The 20,318-nt window shown below is 37.4% G+C and overlaps 1 protein-coding gene across 20 annotated transcripts in view; it reads right to left on the reverse strand.

Annotated features, from left to right (window-relative positions):
* Positions 1-20,318, reverse strand: part of GPHN (gephyrin) — a 271,041-nt gene that overhangs the window by 25,321 nt on the left and 225,402 nt on the right. For all 20 annotated transcript variants that reach the window (XM_038137440.1, XM_038137426.1, XM_038137424.1 and 17 more), the window contains 6 exons: positions 15,863-15,955; positions 12,858-12,913; positions 7,837-7,956; positions 5,370-5,428; positions 5,007-5,160; positions 3,035-3,156 (listed from right to left, as the gene is read on the reverse strand). In XM_038137440.1, coding sequence (XP_037993368.1) covers positions 3,035-3,156; positions 5,007-5,160; positions 5,370-5,428; positions 7,837-7,956; positions 12,858-12,913; positions 15,863-15,955 — 604 coding nt within the window. The remainder of the gene's footprint in view (positions 1-3,034; positions 3,157-5,006; positions 5,161-5,369; positions 5,429-7,836; positions 7,957-12,857; positions 12,914-15,862; positions 15,956-20,318) is intronic.

Here is a 20,318-nt window from a genome sequence, read left to right on the forward strand (position 1 = left end):
GTTAGTCCAAAATATGTACTGAAATATTTGTATGGGCAACACTCTGTTAGCTTTATTACGTAATGAAATAACACCGTACTTCTCATCAAACTGATTTACACAATCAGATTTTCCTTTTGAGTGAAACAGAACTGCTGGTGCATTTTGCTGTGAAGATAAGGATTGGGTATGTCAGTGTGGAAGAATGGCAGAAGACTTGCTAAGACTGAATCCTGATATCTGGTGCAGAAGATTCTTAGCAAAGTCAACAGTACTGAATTATTCTTTCAAAACTTACTGCAAAGTACACTCTGCGATTGGAGGCTCATTATTTCTATTCTATGAGCTAAAGTAACTACCTCTGCAGAAGCTGCTTTGTTAGCACGAAACAGAAAAAAAGCAGAAAACCAAACATTTGAAAAGAACTGTTACTACCTTTGCCAAGGTAATGCTATCTCAAGACTCAGAGATCATTTTAGTAGCTAAGTTTCAAAAGAATCCACCTCTCACGTAACTGAAAGCAAAGCTGCAGGCACTTCCTTAGACTGATATATTTGTTTGCTGCCTGGTGTTCAGCTAGCATCTGACAAGTAAGAAAAGGTCACAAAATACATTTGTAAAAAATACAGAAAAGCAAAAAGTTCTCTTGGGCCTTAAATCTCACTCACTACAAGAAAGACATTCCAAAGAAGGGCAATGAAGATGTTGAAGGATCTGGGGCACACATTTGATGAGGAGTGTCTGAGGGACCTGGAATTGTTCAGCCTGGAGAACAAGAGGTGCAGGGGAGACCTTATCACTCTCTACAACCACCTGAAAGGAGGGCATAGCCAGGTGGGCATTGGTCTCTTCTCTCAAGTAACTTGTGACAGGATGAGTGTAAATGGCCTCAAGTTGCAGCATGGGAGATTTAGATTGGATATCAGGAAAAAATTCTTTGAAAGGTCCATCAAGCATTGGAATAGGCTGTCCAGAGAAGAGATGGAGTTCCTATCTCCGGAGGTATTTAAAAGACATGTAGGTGTGGCACCTGGGGACATGGTTTAGTTGTGGACTTGGCAATGCTGGTTGGACTTCATGTTCCTAAAGTCTTTCCCAACCTAAATGATTCTATGATTCTAAAGTTGTTTGCCATTATTACTGAGAGCTTTCAAAATTATTTATCTTCACAGACTCTCCATGCCTAGGAGGTCACAGAAACAATTCCTGAAGGCAATGGAGTACATAGCTACAGTTTTGCACAATGACCTTAAGTTAAACTCTCCTTTTGATAGTGTTGACTTTACAGCAAAGTTGAGACTATACCTATTTGATTAGAACAAAGCCATAAAGAACAAACAAGCTTTACACTCTTATTTTTCCAGAGGGGACTACCAGGGAAAGCATCTTTTCCACTGGATGAAGCCATTGGTAACACAGGATATAAGTTGTCATTGACAATAATGTTGGTAACAGTAGCTGTTACTTTTGCTTCTGCAGGTGGTAAAAAGTTCCACCTACAGTATTTTACTGAAGAAAACCTCTGCCAATCCCTCTACACAGAGATGACTCCCAGGAGGTAAGAGACTTTCTGTGGCTGTTTTCTTTTTTCTTAGCTACACAAATCTAGAACCTGATCTCTGGATATAACAGTTTAATTTGAAAACTTTTCTACTTATGTTTAAAGTTTAAAAAGGTCCTTATAATATAGAAAGCTCGAGTGATCCAGGACATTTAGATACCACTCCTGGAAAGAACACCCTCATGAGTTTAGACTCTGTGACATCACCACCTGAAACTGGAAGCATTCATGGGCAGGAGGGCTGGATATTTCTTGCTGTTTGGACCGGCAGTTTGCTGGGCTAGAGAAGCAAAAAGGGATACCCGGATGCACTGAGAGTGTCCAGAAGGGTTTGTCTTCCCTAAGATCACAACTATGATGTCACATTCTCTGTATGAGTACTTCAAATTCAACTGCATTTCCTGCAGCCACCATGCAGGTTGGTTTAATTATTGCAAAACCATGCAGTGGCTGGCCCATTCATACACTTTCTGTCAAGCTAGTGATGTTTTGTATTGAATGCTTCAGGGAAGACTGGGTTTGAAATTACCTGTTCTGTAATAGTAACCTGGTTGGATTCCCTTTTAGTCCCTGACTGAGACCTTGTCATCTGCTTATCTGCTTTTCTTTTTTATTTTTACTTTTAATTACCTGCCGGGACGACCTGAACAACTCCCTGTCAAACCAAGTCTGTCAGTTGGTTTGATACCCCAACTGAAAAGCAAAAAAGACTATTCAAAGCCTCCAGGTCTCAATACATTGAGGAAATACATTATGCTGAGAAACTCAAGCCATGGATAGCAGCCACTGCCCAGTGTTGTTAAGGACAGAAAGCTGAACACTTCAATCACTTCTCCCAGAGCTCTCAAGAGATGTCACTTTACTACCACTGGGAAACAAGGAGTAATAGCTGTCAGATGAACAGAAAGGCTGATCAGTAGGGTGCTACTCTAAGCAATCAAAGTAAAGACCACTAAAGTTAAAAAAAAAAAATTCTTTCACATTTTTCTGGAAATGGTGGCCAATATGCAGCACTGGGGCCTTTCTCAAAAGACAATTACTCAGAATATGACAAAATTGTACACTCTGAATCAATTTTGGCATGGAAAATAAACTCTGAGAGAAACTTTTCTTCTCCCTTTATTGGATCAGAAAAAAGTGTAGCTGCTGTAGAACTGTCTCCCCTTATGTGTTTTAAGTATAGCACTTGGAAGGATACTGCAGCAATAAATTCAATTTCAACAGGAAATAGATTATCTTTTTTAACAAACAGAATGCAAAACAAATTAAACACCATTAAATGATTTTTTTTCAAAAGATTCGTCCTAATATTAGAATATACTTATTTCTTCCTATAATGAAAAGGGTGAAATACTTTCTCCAAGATGTGCCTTGTCACAACACTGTGACATTTATAATGAGTGACATTTTCTCTAGTATTTCTTTTTCCCATGGATGCCATAAAGTGCATCACATGAATATGAAGTGACATCTTTACTAACATGTGGTACTTACTTATCACCCACAATTCCCAAGTTGATTGTTGGATAGCCGTGTTCTTGGATTGTAGCTAGGAGAGTTGAACGGTTACTGTCCCGAATCTTGCCTGGCAAGAGGTCATCCTCAGGATTCAGCAGCTATAAAACCAGAAACACTCTCAGTCAGTCTCCTTGGAACACTGTGCTTTACACAAGAGAGAATTTTTTCTTCAGGTTGGACAGGATATTTTTCAACACATATCATGAAACATATGTATAAAGTGATTTAGTGAATTTAAATTAATAAGGTATATAATGTGCTTGTTTAGTCCAATCCTCCATGTTGTTTAGTTGTTTCTACTGGTTCATGTCTGCAAAACATTCTTACTCTTTATGAGTACATGGCTTCTAATCTCAGGTATTAGCAATCAAACAAAAAACTTTTAAGTTTTCTCATTATTGTTCCTCTTTAAACTATTTTAAGGGAACCTCATTGATGTTGTTAACCAGATTTAAAGGCATTAACGAACATTTTGAAGTTCATCCTCAGCTCACCAAAAAAGATGTCTTTTAAATACAACAGTCTGCATTGGATTAATGGACAGAAGCCTTATGCTTAGTTCTTATATCAATTACTGTTTTGGATTAAAAACTTTCTCTTAAGATAGTCTATTGTGGCAATTACCTCACATATGTTATGTATTTTAGAAGCTAAACTACAAACTATACATATGTAAATGTACGTTTTATATATACTAGAAATTAGAAATATACATTAGAAATTCCAATGTAGGACACAAAAGGACAATACTATATTGACAGGATGTAAATAATACTACTACTAATAAGAATATATCTGTCAAAATCACAGCATTAGGTAGTAAGGTAAGAATAATGAGAAGTGGAGCATGGGTAAATTTTATGCTTTGGCTTGCAGCTCTGTTTCTGTGAAGATTGTCATAGGATGTTAAAGAATGCTTTAACATTTTACAAAAGAGAATGTCTACATCAGTAAAGGACCCTTTAATGACATGTAAGAAACTTCAGTCATATGGAAGTTACCAATCAGAAAATCACCACATGTAATCCTTGTAGCTCTATGGATTTATTCCTCAGTTAGTGGTTTGGTTCCTGCATGCCACACCCTGTTTATGCTATGAAATCTGTGTACCCCAGATGACAAAATTCAACCTATGAAAAGTTTTCAAAATCTTTCAAATTGAACATATTCAAGCTGTATGAGAATACAGCTATTGAATTAATATTTGTAGCTGGATTTCAAAAAGTTTGTCTTAAAGGACAGACAAAACTTCATGCTGTCTTAACCCATATATCTCAACCCACATGTTCTTTAGGTTTTGCTCTTCCTATTCTTTCTCTGTCCTGCTGCTGGGAAAAGTGAGAGGGCACAGTTGCTGGCCTGGGTCAACACACAACATACGTAAAGTTAGTTTACTAAGTTAATCTTAAACCTGATTTTTCTGATTTAGTTAAAGCAATTAGAAAGCTGGTCTGCTGTTCTACCAACAGGAGAGTGTCTGGATTTCAACATGTGCTACTATAAGAAAGAATACTGAGGCACAATACTGCAACAAGGCATTTGGTAGAACTATTCAGTTTTCCAAGACAGCTTGTCTGCCATTTGTTTTGTAGACATAGAGGCTGTTGCTTAAAAGACATTACTCTTCAGTCATGACTGGCAACATGAAATTACAACCCCAACTACCCCACAGGTTCTCCCTTGCTGGCAGGAGGAAAACAGCTGGCACATGGTTGGATACATTATCAAAATTTTGGCAAGGAGAGTGCGAGACCTGTGAGAAAGCCCCTGAGGGAGAAAACACAAGCAGATTATTATGGGTTGATGCCTCACAAAAATAGCTCATGTCAGCATGAGTTGCTGTCAAAAGGGAGTCTGCTTGGGAGTAGGGTGGAAGTCACTATCCAAAACATTGCCTCAAAAAAACCCCCAGTATTTCAGACTATAATTCTAAACAAACTTTTCTTACCTCATTCCCTGTTGACATTACTGCAACCACTGGAAACTTGTTAACTTCTACTTCAGTTACTCCAACAGTTGCTAAGAGACCAATCTCAGATGGACCCATGTGGGTTCCTTTAGCCAGCACACATTCACCTCTTTTAATGTCATGTCCTATGGGTCTGAAAATCAGGACAGAAAAACAACATGAAAGAAAAACAGGATGAGATTCAAAGTACCTTTCCTTCATTGGTCCTGCTCCAGGTCTGGAGTGTCCATGGATGCTCCTTAGTCTGACTGTCAAAATGTCAGTACCACTCATAATTAAAAAATTACTTTGAAATTCATCAGCCCTTCAATTCCTAACAGAGATATTTTAATAAATACAGACCTGATATCTTGGCCTGGTCGAGCTTGCACCAGGATTCGAACCTCTAGTTCTTCAGTGCCCTACAAACACAAGGACATCACATATGGTCAGCTGAACTATTCAAAGAAGATTAATGTTTAATTTCTCAGAAGCCTACACAGCACTCATTACACTGAGACATTATGGCTTAAGCATTATATTGTTCTCCTGATTCATTTGTCAAGGTTGTAACACAATGTGTGCCAGAACTGAACAGCATTTTAAGAAATGCTCTTTATGATGAGCTCACTAGGGGAGGACCTGCACTGAACACGTAGTTTTAGCGTTCCATTTTTTTTTAATGATACCTGTGTTTATATAGCTTTCCTGTTTACATTGTTGATCTGGTATACTGAGTGGATTCTTTCTACTCCTCTCAGCCAACTTGATCTGGTCAAACCATTCCAAAGATGGCACTTCAAACAGACCATTAGTCTGGCAGTCAGTAGGCCATTACATTAGCAGAAAGGTGGAAAGAAGCTGTGTGCTGCAGCTGTTCCAGGATTCTCATGGAGATACTTGTAGTGGATGCTCCTACTTGAGAGCCTTGTGTGAATCAGAAAGGGGCTCATTCATCTTGTTTATTTACTGTGAACAAGAGACAGTGGCCTGAAGAGTCTGATGCATTTCCTTGTTCAGAATGTCAACAGTTTGGTGATTCATTCAATGCCAATAAATGGCACATGACCTCTATCATTAATATTTAATTTTAAGCCTTGCAAATGAGTTGATGATATATACATTTCAGTATACTGACAGTGCCAGCCTGTCAGTAGCACTAAATCTAAACTTAGACTAGAAAAAATTCTGGTTTTACATTATGATGTAGTGCTTATATTTGCAATGTGGTAGTCCTCTCAAGATAAGGTGGGCAATGGCCACAAAAAACTTGCTCAGTAAGGCTAATGGAATGATTAAAAAGCAGTGAAGGAAATGGTGTATTTTGCAGGAAGATACAATCTATACATATACATCTGTAACCTCAAAGCAGGATTGAAATTTTCAATAATTTCCCTGCCAGGAAGAAGGACAGCCTAGACAGCTTGCTGAGTTCATTAGATGTAAAAATCTATGCATTTAATAAGATTAATAAGGCATGAGAAAGGATCCTGAGAGTGAGTTTCAGTTTTTGCAGTCTTTATCAGTTTTGAACACTAGAATTCATCTGCTTGCACCCCAGCTGCAATTACAAGGCTGACACTGAGCTGTGGTGAAGTGGAACAGCTTGTCAGAGCAGCAGCAGTAGAGCAAAGGCTGATCTGAGCACAGAACTATACACATAGTTCATTCCAAAGCTGAACTTGGAAGTTGTGTGAATAAGAGACACATCGTCTCGCCTTGAAGTCTCTCAGATGACAGCAAATATGATGATAGTGCCTTGAAATCACAGCTGGGATTCAGAAGCAAACACAGCAACACAAAGGAAGTCTAAGATGGACTCTTTGGAATAAAGTTGTCTACAGAGAGCTCCTCTGCTTCATAAAAAGCACATTTCCCTATGTTGAGACAATGGTGCACACAGAATTAGTACTACAGTATTGATTTTTTTCTGCGGTTTTTTTCTGTGTTTTCTTTCTATGTTCTTATTTGCAGTATCTGTAATGTAGTCCACTAGGTATGATTTAAAGGGAGGCTGGAAAATCTGTTCAAAAATAGGTTTATTTCTACAGTCTGGAGGAATATGCATCTTATCTATTTCTTGGTTTTCAGAGGTCTTAAATTCAGTAATGTTCTCATTTTAAAGGAGCACAAATTTCTTTTAAAAATCTTAGTTGTAGTTTAAAAAAACTTACCCTGTTTCATAACAAAACCTCTTTTTCTAAACAGATTCACTGGAAGGTATTTGTACAAGAAGTATTCCCCAAAATCCACCAAATTCTCCTTTGCTGAAACAAGACCAACTCTGATAATACAGAACTGTGCTCATAGCACAGTTTAAAGGAGCCCAAGTTATCTCATGGATTTTGTGGCACTTGAAACAGTTCACTTTCACAGAAAATCATATTCAGCTTTAATTACATCAGCAGTAATTCACTGTATTATTCTGAGATCATCATGCAATTTAAAAAAAACATTTCCCTTTCTTATGGTGAGATTTCCACTAGCCTGTGTTTTAAAATGTGAATACAGTAGGCATTTGAATCGGACTGTAGGCAGGGATTTCAACAGGCATGTGCCTTTCACTCAAATCATGCTCCCAAGCATTTCAGAGTCAGCATTCAACATTTTTGATGACTGAAAAATCAGTCAGAACAGGAAGGTCTGTGGTACTCTTATCAGAGCCTGAAAAAGTGAGATTTGCCACTAGGAACTGACGCAAAAATCCTCAAACTTCTCAGATTACCGAAGAGCTTTTCTGTATGACTGTCTTTCATATTTACAGGATTGTATCACGTGCCATTTACTGCTGCACACAAAAGAAAAATGAGTTTTTTAACTTGTGACTCACATCATCTGATTCCCTGATGAGCTCTGTATCTTCCACCTGCACCACTGCATCAGCACCACATGGAATTGGAGCACCAGTTGTAACTCGCATTACCTGACCAGGCATCACAGTCTGAGTTGGCTGAAAGAAAAACCAACCAGAAATTAATCTCTTTTTAGAAAAAAAAAATAAAAATTCAAGCTACTGGAACTTTATGCAAGTAATCTATCTGAAAGACCAGAATTCTTATTTTCAGCAGGACTCTTGATATACTGTGAGCAATATCAACGTGTACAATAAACTCCAATTCACACCTGGTTTTATTTATATGGCCACATATAAGGCGGCTTCAGTTATTTCTCCTTATATTTCTATCACATGAACAACTTTCAGAAGAAGGAATATACTAATGCTCAGAAAAATATTTGACACAGAAAAATAACTGCCTTAAAAATTTAACTGTTAGATGGAAACTTCCATGAACAAAAATCTAGCAGTCCTCAGTACATAAATATTTTTGCAGAGCACTCTGGCTGCTAGGGCTGAAATTGCTTTGGTTGGATTTTTGTTCTGTTTTGTTTTACCAGCACACTATTTATGAAAAATCAACATGTAATAGTAATGTAACCAACTGCTTAATTTTTAGGTAGATTTCCTAACACTGAGACAGCTCAATACTAGTTCACAGAGAATATCTATCAAGGGTCAATTTAGAATTACCTAAAACTGATAATATTCTACAATTCTATAAAGTCACTGGACATAAAAAAGTTTCAGCAGAAGCAGTACAAAGGACAGAAAAACATCAGAACAATATGATAAAACAAATTATATAGTTTTAATAACACTTCTCACCAGGTAGACTATTTTAATAAACATTTGCCAAAATCCAGGGTAAAACTGTAATATGACCAGAACTATTTAAGAAATATATAACCAAAAAAAAAATCCTAAAAAATGAAACTAAAAGAAGCTGATATGGTGACTGAGATTTCATTGCTGGCTCCTCGCAGCACTGCAGTAAGCCTGGCTTATCTAGGTTTCCCTGTTATAAGTGAACATGTGCTACACAGAGATCTATGCAGCTGTGATCAGAGTAAATAATCTGTACGTGTCACACGTACATGTGCACACTGACTCTACACTCCATATGCAGCACTGGAATACAGCCAGGACTTCTCAAACTGTAATTAGCACACATTTGGCAGCAACCCAGAGGCTGCAGGCAGTACCTCTCAGGACTGTTACCTGCTCCTGCCCAGCAGGAATTTACTCCATGACTTTTGTCAGGGAGTGACAGACAGGACCAGACTCTAGACCAGTGGTCAGCACTTCAGCTGCATAAAGCTGTTTGCCTTGCCCGTTCTTCTACTCCACTTCAGCACTGTCATAACCTCTGAAAGGTGAGTTTCACTTTGAAATGTGTGTATTTCACACATTTGGGACAGAAGTCCTAGGAAAAGGCTGAGGATGGTTTGTATCTGGCTTACCACAGTATCACAGTGACCTTTGTATTCCAAGAAACAACTGAGCCTAGAACTGACTGAATCTTAACCCTTTTCTACAGGTGATGGAAATTTAGTATCCTTGGAGAAGAACATAAATAAAACCCACACTTGCCATATGTCACTGTTAGTGTATTTTTAGGGCAAGATTCGTGCTATCATAATGTAGGTATCTAAACCAGATGACATTAAAAAAAAACACTTTTAAGAAAATGGCATTTATTCCTCACCCCAGACTATTCAAGGAGTTGTGGATGGATAGCTGAAACACTGTCATTTATACTAAAGCAGCTTAAAAGGGAAAATAATGTTATCTCGTGTGTAATTTTGATTTTTATGAAAAGAAATGTTACAAAAGGCAAAGCTTAAGCCTTGGGTTATGTATTTTGCATACCATTGTAGATATAATCTAAAGATACATTACAAACAGGTAATATTGTTCTGAACTTACTAAGTATTGCTGGCTTAAATGACAAATTTCAGAGGAATGTATTGCATAAAAAAATTCTGCCTATTAAAATGCATCATAAAGAATACAAAATGTCTCCTACTGCCATAAATCAGAGCCGATGGTGATAAAATGTGCTGTAACTAACCATGTGTTTGGAGTTTATTGTTAGATGAGTTAATTTTTTGAGCTACAATGATGTGATACATTTAAACAAATTCATGATACAATTGCTTTTAGAACTGGTCATGTTGCTCATAAATTTAATTTCATTTTTGTCTGCTGAGAATTTGATCAGATTAACTTTATGAACAAAAGTCAACCATCAGATTTATTTGTGCATCTCCAGGGCTGTGTTCCTCTATGATAGATTTTTTTGGAGATAAAGAAATGATTGCTTCTCGGAAAACATATTAATGCACAAAAATTTCACAGAAGCTCTTCTAAAGGCCTTTCAGATCTCACTTTTACCTGCAATGGGGCAATGCTGGTTTCTGTCCTTTGCCTTCATTACTGATAACCTACTCAATTTTAGTCACCGAATAAATCCCAGAAATAATTTACTAAGCACAACCCCTATCTCAGGCATTTTCTCCTGCACATGATTACACCTCTCCTGTGTAATTTCGAATGCTCCATGCTCCTTTCTGTAAAAAGGCACAAGTTAATGGAATAGTGGGAAATGCCTGCTTTTCATTCTAACATTGTGGCTGGTTAGTTGTAGTGCCTCTTACAAAGACCTCTAGAAAGTCTTGCAGGAAATGCTATGGTCTATGTAAGTCTACAGAAGGAAAACCATTTTTCCTGTGGCTGAGTGTTCTACACACAGGCCATTGTGGATGGCTCATGACCAGTAATCTCAAGTGTGCCCTAACCTTCCTAACGCAGGCTAATGCCTGAAAGCTTTCCCTGATATACAAAAAAAGGGTTAACACAAACACGACCATCTGGAGATGGAAATCAGGAAACACACGAATTAAAAATTGATATAGAAATGTCCAACTTGGCTATATGGCCTCCCTGCAATTCTCAGTTCCATCTTCTTCCTTGCTACTAGCATTTATGTAACCTTTTTCCCTACAGGAGGAGCCAAATCTAAATCTATTTTGAACTCCCTGCTGTGAATCATTCTGTTAATTGGTCTGTAACATGAAAAGCAGAATGTTGCTGCTGAGAGTGACTGAAGGGTGAAATGAGACTGAGGAGCCTTCCAAGCCTATAAATAATTTCTTGGGAAGGAGATGAACCTGAAGATGTGTTTGCCCCAGAAAAAAACTTTGACCAATTATTCTGAGGTCAACAGTCTTGTTTTTCTAACTTGCCACTGGTATTTTCAGAAATAGCCTCTCTGCATGCCTGCTTCCCACCCAATTTTTGCTCCTTGCCAGAGAGCCTTCCTATTCCCCATAATCTGGGAGGACAGACTGTCCCTGTAGAGAGACATTTGTGTGCTCCTGAACTTTGTTGGAGGGAAGCAGCTTCCATTTGCCCTTTTATCTTTTGTACAAACCTGCTGAACTGATTAGGACACTGAAACACTTCAGATCTCTAATGGGAAGTAGCCCCCATTAGAGACAACTTCAACAGTACTGCTTTTAAGCAACACTGTGCTGTGATATTTAACTAGCAAAATGATAATATTGATGACAGGGGAATAGTGATAGGAGTGAAAATTCAGTGGATTGCTCTGCTGGTTCTTGCTACTTTATAATGATCATAAAAAGGGTTGTAAAAATACTTTGAATCTTTTGGATTCTGGACCAATGCTTGAAAATGCAGTCAGGAGGGCTAAAAAAATATAAGGCAGGTTAAAAAACTGCTGAATTATTTTGTTTTTGTTTTTTTTTAGAATTTAAAGTAATTTTACATATTTTGTGCAACTGATCCATTAATCTAAGTTCACATGAATATCAGTACTAAGAAGACGTCTATTATACCAAAGTATAATTTATGATGATGGATAAGGCATAAAGCAAAAATAATTTTTACAGTTCTTCCTATCATAATTAGCCAAAAAAAAATGTCTATTACACATTTAGAGATGGTTCAAGTCCATTTAAAAAAATTAAATCATCCTGCAACTGGTGATACTTCTAAAACCGGATACAACCTTTGAAATATGTCGATTTTACTTGGACTTTTCTGTTTAGCAGTCAAAGCAGACATACTATAAAATCCTCATTAAAACTGATCGATTCCTTGTTTTGCCTGTTACTTATCCCCTTTTCCATCATTTCACATACAATACGCAGAATTATAATTCAGGACTTGAAATAGCTGGAGAAACATTTTGGACTAACATTTTTCTGAACACAGCTGCCAGGTATGATTAAATGGGCAGACTAACAGTAGTTGAACATAACTGATTTTTTTTCCCATTACCCCATTATGAGTACAGAAATTTAATGAAATATGCTCTTGAATTTGAGAACAAATCACAAAATGCATCTATTAATGAATATTTATAGAGCACAGCAGGTGCTCTATAAATACAGGTCATGCCTCAACTTGCTTTTAAAATCAATCCACGTATCAGCTAAGGTGCGCAAACACTCTTCTCACAAACCAGCCTCAAACTGCTGGCAGGCTTCCTCAAGATTCTTCTGATCGTTACCTGTCTGTAAAAGCTTAATAAAAAATTTATACACTTCAGTTTGCAGCTATCAGTGTGAAAAATGGAAGCATCTTATGAAAACAGTTATTGGGCTGACATCCTTAAAAAATCTGTCAGCAAGAGGGGGTTAAATCACTCTTTTCTCTGCTTATGAATTGTTGCGCTTCTAGAAATCTCAAGTCCTCAAACATTGGACCAGGGCAGAATGTTACTGTATGCACGCCTATCAGACATGTCAGCACAATGCTCTGAAGTATTTTGGGATATCCTTGTTAGCTCCTTATGTAACTGTACTACCTCACTTTCTGAAATCATGTCCCAAGGCACATAGCAGGAGGGTCAGTACAGCTGTGTCCTACTTCACACCACATCCAAGACTATTGAATTTTGGAGCACTAGCAAGGCTAGTAAAAATACAAAGCAAAATCTTACAGAAGAAAAATACATTAAAAAAGAGAAAAGAAATTGTGCTCACCTGCTCACCAGCCTGGGATTCCCCTATGATAAACCGATCTCCTGGGCCATCAGCAGCTGTTAAGAGGGACAACATAACTGGTAAACACTGAACCAAAACAAATGATGGCATTATAAATAAAGAATAGGAGAAGAGCAAAGATGATATAATGTTCAGTTCTTCAGTCACTTCAGTTCTTCATGACTAAGGTTAGAGAAGTTCTGTAAACATTTTACCTTTTAGGTCCATTTGAGGTGTGTTTATTTTGAAAAACACACGGTCTAGAAAACAGAGTATTTTTAACTGAAAATTTCTGGTCAGTATGAGGTCATGTAAATGAAGACTAGGAGGAATTACATTAATAATAAAGATTTAAGGATGTTCATGACAGTATTGCAATACTGAAAATTAGGAGTCCGAGATCACTGATTTAACAAGTCTTCAGGACTTCCAATTTAGCAAATCTGCACTTTTACAGGGTCAATGAAGGCACAATTACTAATGACATTTAAACTCCTGCCTGCCTCAAAGGTCTTTCAGCAAGTTGCTTTAGTGGTATTATAGGCTTTACCATGGTGTAAAGCATGTGTGAAGCAGAAGCAGCTCTGCCTTTCCAAGCACAGCGGTCATGTTGCCAAGAGTGCTCAAACAAACTAGGGTCAAAAGATTACCTTTAAACCTGCATTATTATTAATTTTAAATCTGTAGTTGTCAAAAGTTGATTTCCTAGAGATGAAATCTAATCAGTTATCTTAATAACTTGGATTTTACTTCAGGAACTCTGCATATACACCTAGGATGTCCATTCAGTCTATGATTTATCACATTTGTACTCAGGCATTGGCTGCAGCTTTGCAGATCATTACCTGTGGTACTTAGCCATGTTTGAAGACTAATAATTAACTTAGCTTTAAAAGCCCATCAAACAGACTAATCTATGAGCTTTAGAGTGAACTCAAAAAAGTAGAAAAGGACTCTCCTACTAGATATCCCTGAATAATGCATGTAATACTACTGAAAACAGTTGTTAGGCTGGCACTGAAAAAAAAAAAGGGGGCTTGTATTATCCAGCAAAAGAAGAGAAAGAAATCCCTAATAGCTAAAGTATTTTAAACCTGATAAAATGCTACTGAATTAGTTTTTATTCCCCCACTAATAATAATAATGCAGGGACAAAGTTTATAGATGATACACAACTGATAAAAAATGAGAAAAGGACAGGGGTTTGGGCAGACATGCCACTAAAAGCTAATTCTTATTTTTTTGTAAGAAGTATCCAGTAATGTAGTCAATATTATCCCTGCCTAAAAGCTTTTTTCTTCCCCCATATGGTAAGATAACAGGTTCACAAGAATAATAAGAATAGAACAAAACAGTATAGAATAGAATAGAACTGCCTGATCAATTCAGGGCTAACCAAAATGTAAAGCAAATTATTAAAGGTATTATTCAAATGCCTTTGACATGCTTGGGGCATCAACCCACTCGCTAGGAAGTCTGTTCCAGTGTCTGCCCACCCTCTTAGTAAAGCATTATTTCCTGATGTCAAAGCTAAACCTTCCCTGGCACAGCTTTCAACCATTCCCACACATAATGTCACTGGACACCCTGTGCCCTTCCCCTCCACAGGGAGCTGTAGGGAGTCATGAGGTCACCTCTCAACATACTTTTTCTCAAACAAGACAAACCCAAAGTCCTCATAGGACATTCCTTCCGGCCCTTTCACCAGCTTTAGTGTCGTTCTCTGGTAGGGTTCAAATATCTCAGTGTTACTCTGCTTGAATTCACCACCAAAATTAGGTTTTGTGTGTTGGTTCTGACAGAAGTTGCTGAAAATGGCATTCATGATCACTCTGCTCATTCTGCATGTTTACTGAGATTGTACTCGTGCTTTGCCTTACCCTGCAGCAATCAGGTTGCAAGACAGCATTGCCTTGATCCCTTGTCACTCAGCATTCTACTCAGAGCTCACTCTCTTAGCTTTTCTCAGTGTTACATTACCTGTATTTCTCTGGCTACATATGCACTCCCCAGACCAAATTACTAGTCATTTTGGTCTGCCTGTCTCTCACACACACTCATCTTGTGGACCTGAAATTTTATTTTTATATGGAATGTATGGAGAAGCTACTGGATTACATCCATTGCCTGGGTCTGCAGGCAGTCTCTTTCATGGGCATTTGCTTTCCATGGTTTGAACTGCCAGTAACAAAAAAGATATTTTAATGTCCCTAGAAGAAAGTTGGCTATTGTGTACAAATTTCAACATGGTGTTATGATGATTCAACTGCTACCACAATTAAACCACTACTAGTATAATGTTCGATTCTGTGTATTTTAAATTTCCTTCACAGACATATGAGGTGAGCATCATTGTTCCTACTTTACAGAGTAAAAGACTGACGCACAGAGAAGCAACTGGCTCAAAGTGATGTGGCACCTAGTGGCAAAGCAGGGTGTGAATTCAGGTCTCTTGGGAAATCATATTTGCTGCTTGAAATGAATAGAGTCATAAAACTAATTTTATTTATACATGGCAGCTGCAGTATTTTTAAAGTAAGAACCTCTCCTTTTGAGGTGTCTCCATAAGAGAACATTATGGTAAGTTCTTCAGAAATTCTCTGACGTAATCAATATCTGTAACGGTTCAACAAAGTAAAATACATATAAAAAATCCTCATTAAATCTACAACAGAGGAATAGAAGATGAATCCGTAATTCAGAAACAGATGTTCTGCTATTGTCCTGAATTTTAAATGTTTCCACGAAATGCACAAGCAACAGAGGTGCACATCTAGGAGCACACATGGATGTACATTTGCTCGTGTACAACTGTATCCACTCAAAAGATCTGAACTCAGCTTTGTGGCCTTCCTTCAAGACAATGCATTTTATATAACTGTGACCCCAGCAATGATCTGTATCAAATCTAAACCAAAATAACTCCTGCTGGATCCAAAACAGGTGAATTAACAGGTTATAAAGCAGCAGACACTATACTACATGTCCACAAAGTGAGTGTTTACCTCTGACAGCGTAACCGTCTTTGACTGATGCTGGAAATGGTGGCAGATTATCTTTTGCATATACATCTTGAGCAAGGACTCGCCCCATTCCATCTAGAAAAAAGAAAAAAGACCATGCTCTGTGTCATTACAGTGAGTGAAAGGGGAAATGAAGTTACCAGCCACGCCCTCCAATGGGTGAAATGTATGTGTATGGGACAGATAGATCTCTCAGGCTTTAGATTTTTGACGCTACATAAAGGAAAAAAGATTGGAGTCTGAACATAATGATAAAAGCTTTGTTTAAGTCTCTGCTCCTGGTTATGGTGAAATTGCTGACAGTAGATTTGAATGCCAAGTATCCAAACCCAAAGGTGATAGCTCTGATTAAGGACCAGACAGAAAAACAAGCATTTGTTTCTTCAGGACAAGCTTTTCACCTAAGATCTCTTGAATATATGCATTTTCTTTATTTTCCTTTATTTGAATTTTTATTAAATTTCTTTTTTAAAAATTTGTAAAATGACATTTCAAAAGGGATTCCTGTGCACAGAAGGTGAGAGGTGATGAATTGAGAACATTAGCAATGGACCAGTTTTCATAAATTGACAAAGAAGTTTGGCAATATATTAGCTTCACCTAATTGCTGAGAGCATTTCTGCTTAATGGAGGGTGAGTGCACGTAAGTGTCAGAATTATTTATATAAATTTACAGTGTTATAGTTCTAAATATTTTAATAGCTGTTTCAAACATACTTTTTCTCTTCACTTAACAACTATGGCTGATGAGCTGTAATTTGGCTCAGCCTCCCTGTAGAGACATATATGAATTATTTCACTCTCAGTCAAGTGGCTGGTACTTTCATGGCATCAGCAAGAGCTTTATTTTTTAGTATGACATGCAACAGAGTGGAAAATTTGTAACTTGGTCCTTGATATAGTGTGAGAGAGAAAGCAGATTTATTATCACATGTGTGATTAGATGTACTGGGAAGGGACACAGGGGTCAGAACCACTGAGACTGGCTTGATTCCATTATGTCTAAGTAAAGGAAGGGAAGTCCTGCTCATAATAGAGGCCTGCTCCTAGGGTGCATTGTGGCACTGGAAGGCAATATCCAGCTGGAAGTGTGATGGAAAGAGAGGATGCATGATTATTTCTGCCAGGAGAACTTGCATGGATATGTGCTTTAGAGATTATGGTCTTTGAGACATGCCAAAAAAGAGAAGTGCATAAAGTGTGATTCTTATTTTACAGAAGAGCTAGTGCTGCACACTAAATGGGCAGATTTTGTTAAAAAGTTCACCTACTTGATTTGAAAACGTCAGCTCCAGTGAAGTGGTATTATAATGAAGACTGTATTTCACTTTATTTTAACACAAACTGATTTAGTTAGCAATTAATTATTGTAACTATAACAACATTGTGCTCACATCCGTATGTACCAACTTTCAGCCTGAAGTTACTGTTCATGCTGCATTGCTGAAATAAGTATTGCCATGAAAATGCTGCTAAAACCTGTTAAAGCAACTAGAAAAGCACTTTTGTAATGGCCATTAATTCATGCACCTGTGCAAACCTGCATGTCAGTGCCTGTGATACACAATACAGAAGTTCTTAGAAAGCTCACAGAAGCTTGTACACTTATACTGAGTAAAAGAATGCAGACACAGACATTTAAATTATAGCACAGAAAAGGCAGCTATCAAAGGCCTAGTAAAAATATCTTTTGTTCATAGATGCACGAAATCTGATACAAAAGGGATACTTCCAATTTTAGCAGGCATGTTGTGCCTTCATTTTGCTTCTTGTCTGCATGCAAAATCACACCAATTAGGGCAAAGTTGAACAGTATGTTCTTGGCATACTGCCATGCAATATTTGAAAGGAATAAATGGCTAGCCAGTAATGGGAATGAGTTTCATTACAAGAAGAAAAATGTAAGAATTATTTGCTGCAGCAGCCTTAGGCATTTAAAATGAACCAAGTCAGCAACTAGAGGACAATCTTAACTACCTCTGCACTCTCTTTTAAGAAAATATTCTAAAAATATGTCAAACAGTTTGACCCTACTTTGATTAATTATAATTCAGAAAGATGTTCTGAATTATTTTAATGCCATCAAACTGCCCCTTGTGATGCTCATAGCTTTCTGACACAACATGGAGAATTACATTAAACTCACTTTTCAAATGTGGGTATTTGCTAAGCTTAGGTGTTGAACCTGGTACAGTTCCATGAAGAACTTTGATTTCTCTGGTGCACAGCAATAAGACATCTTGTACTAGGAAGTGATGGATTTTGTAAATACTGCCCTGGTAGCACTTCAGTGTGATATGAAAAGTCAGTGCTCCCAAACCAATCATTTAGGCTCTTGGACTAGACAGGAATACATGTGCTGTTCTCTGGCTTAAGCTCATAAAATGTAGATTGCTTCTGCATTATAATTTTATTATCAATTAAACTTCTGCATCTTCTTAGTTTCAGAAGAATAATCATAATCATGTTGTCTAAAAACTTCACCATATGTACCCACAGAACTATACTCAGGTATAGTTTGGAATAAAACTCAGGCATTTATTTGGAATAAAAGCCTAATTGCGGGCTTCATACCAGATATCACTGATGGCAGGTGAGAAATATGCTTCAGATGCCTTGGGTTTATGACACTTCCTTAAAATGCTTTGGGACAGTCCATTTTTTAAAAATAAGAAAGAGGTTAAATGATCTATATAGTCACTGAGCAACACACCAGCATGAAAGTCATGTTTCAAAAGACAACTTTAATAACCCTCTCCCTTATGTTAGGAGAGAATAGATAGATCTGTGAGACTACAGCCTACCTTGACTTAATCAAGAATAAAATCAGGACTGTACAGGGTATTTGTACAGAATAACATTCAGCAGCTTTATTTATGAGGATGAATGCTATGAAATATGTTTAGTTTTAACTAAATCAGGTTACATTAATTAGGCAATTAGCACTCCTAGAATTTTGCACATTTCACTTTTCTTGGAGAGAAACTGTGCTCCTGAAAGATAGTTTTCAGAAGCTCAGTTGTAATTCAAGACACAAAATCACAAAGAAAACAAACACAGCACAATAGGGCTTTTTTAAATACAGTTTCACACCTCCAGAATGAAATTTTTACAAATTTCTGCAATTTGATGTATATTACCAAAAAAAAAAAAAAAAAAAAGAACCCTTAATTGATTGAAAAACTGGTTCTTAATTAATTGCATTCTTCAAAATCAACGTCTTTTATCCAACAAAGAAGTGTGTGCACACACACACACATATGCCTATGCAAACAATTCTATGTATTTGTCTGTATAAGATTATGGTGATCATTTAAGAACTTCTGAAAATGCATTTCCACCTTGGGATTTGTATCTGTAGATTAAGAGAATTGAATTTGCAGTATCACAGACACAGACATATCTTTTAGGCTGTCTCCTATAGGCTCAATCCTGAAATTTTATACTATATACTTGGAAAACGTACAGTGCTAAATTAAGTGTAAATTACTTGAAAAATAAACTGCAAGATAAAATTTTGCACTACAGTGCAAAAATATGAAGGAATTGTTGCTATAATTATGTGGACATTAAATCAAGAATCTGTCTCAAACCTGCTAATGTTACCATCAATCTAATGCTTGTGTTTTGGGTGAGAGGGAAGAGGGTCAAAACTAAAGTGACTCAGCAGACTCAGTTCATTACTTTTGAAAGAATAAGAGTGCCAGGAATAACAATACATACATTCTGGACATAGAATCAAAACTTCTTTTATTCAAAGAAGAATAATAATCCTACAGTACCTCAACTGTGTCTGACATACCAAAATAAATATATGATGTGCTTATCAGGGAGGCAGATGCCAGTCTTTCATCCTTTATTTCAGGAGTTCAGGGTTGCATACGTAGCATTGATTTGGACTAAATGTACCCAACATTGCAGCTCATTATATTGTTCACAATAGGCTGTCTTAGAAAAGGCATTTAACTGGCAGCTACCCAAAAAGGCTCAATAGTTATGCTCAGGTATTTATGCCTTAGTGCCTTCTAACCTGCACACCATTATGAAAGTAAAGAGTGTATTATGCATATTCCTTGTTGATCCAGTATTGGTGCTGTTCTGAATGCAGGATATGGAGCATTTTCCCAGAAATCCTGCTGCCAAGGCAAGGAGGAGCACTGAACTCTGCTTGGAGTCACTAAATGCCCAGGTGTGGTACTGCATACAGTCTGCTAAACCAGTATGTCAAGGCTTCTGGTAGCACAAAGATTTGGCAAAGGGCATGAAAACTTTGACCTTCCAAGCCAGAAGAAGGAATATTCCATTCAGAAACCATTCGTCCCTCTCCACTGTCTGTAGCACACCAGTGTCCTAAATAGTTTTGCCTTTTGAGGTTTTATAGTTCCACAATCTCTTCACTCACCACCTAACTTTTGGACAATCTGGAACAATCCCTGGA

This window comes from Motacilla alba, chromosome 5 (genome assembly GCF_015832195.1).
Source record: "Motacilla alba alba isolate MOTALB_02 chromosome 5, Motacilla_alba_V1.0_pri, whole genome shotgun sequence".
Classification (NCBI taxonomy): Eukaryota; Metazoa; Chordata; class Aves; order Passeriformes; family Motacillidae; genus Motacilla; species Motacilla alba.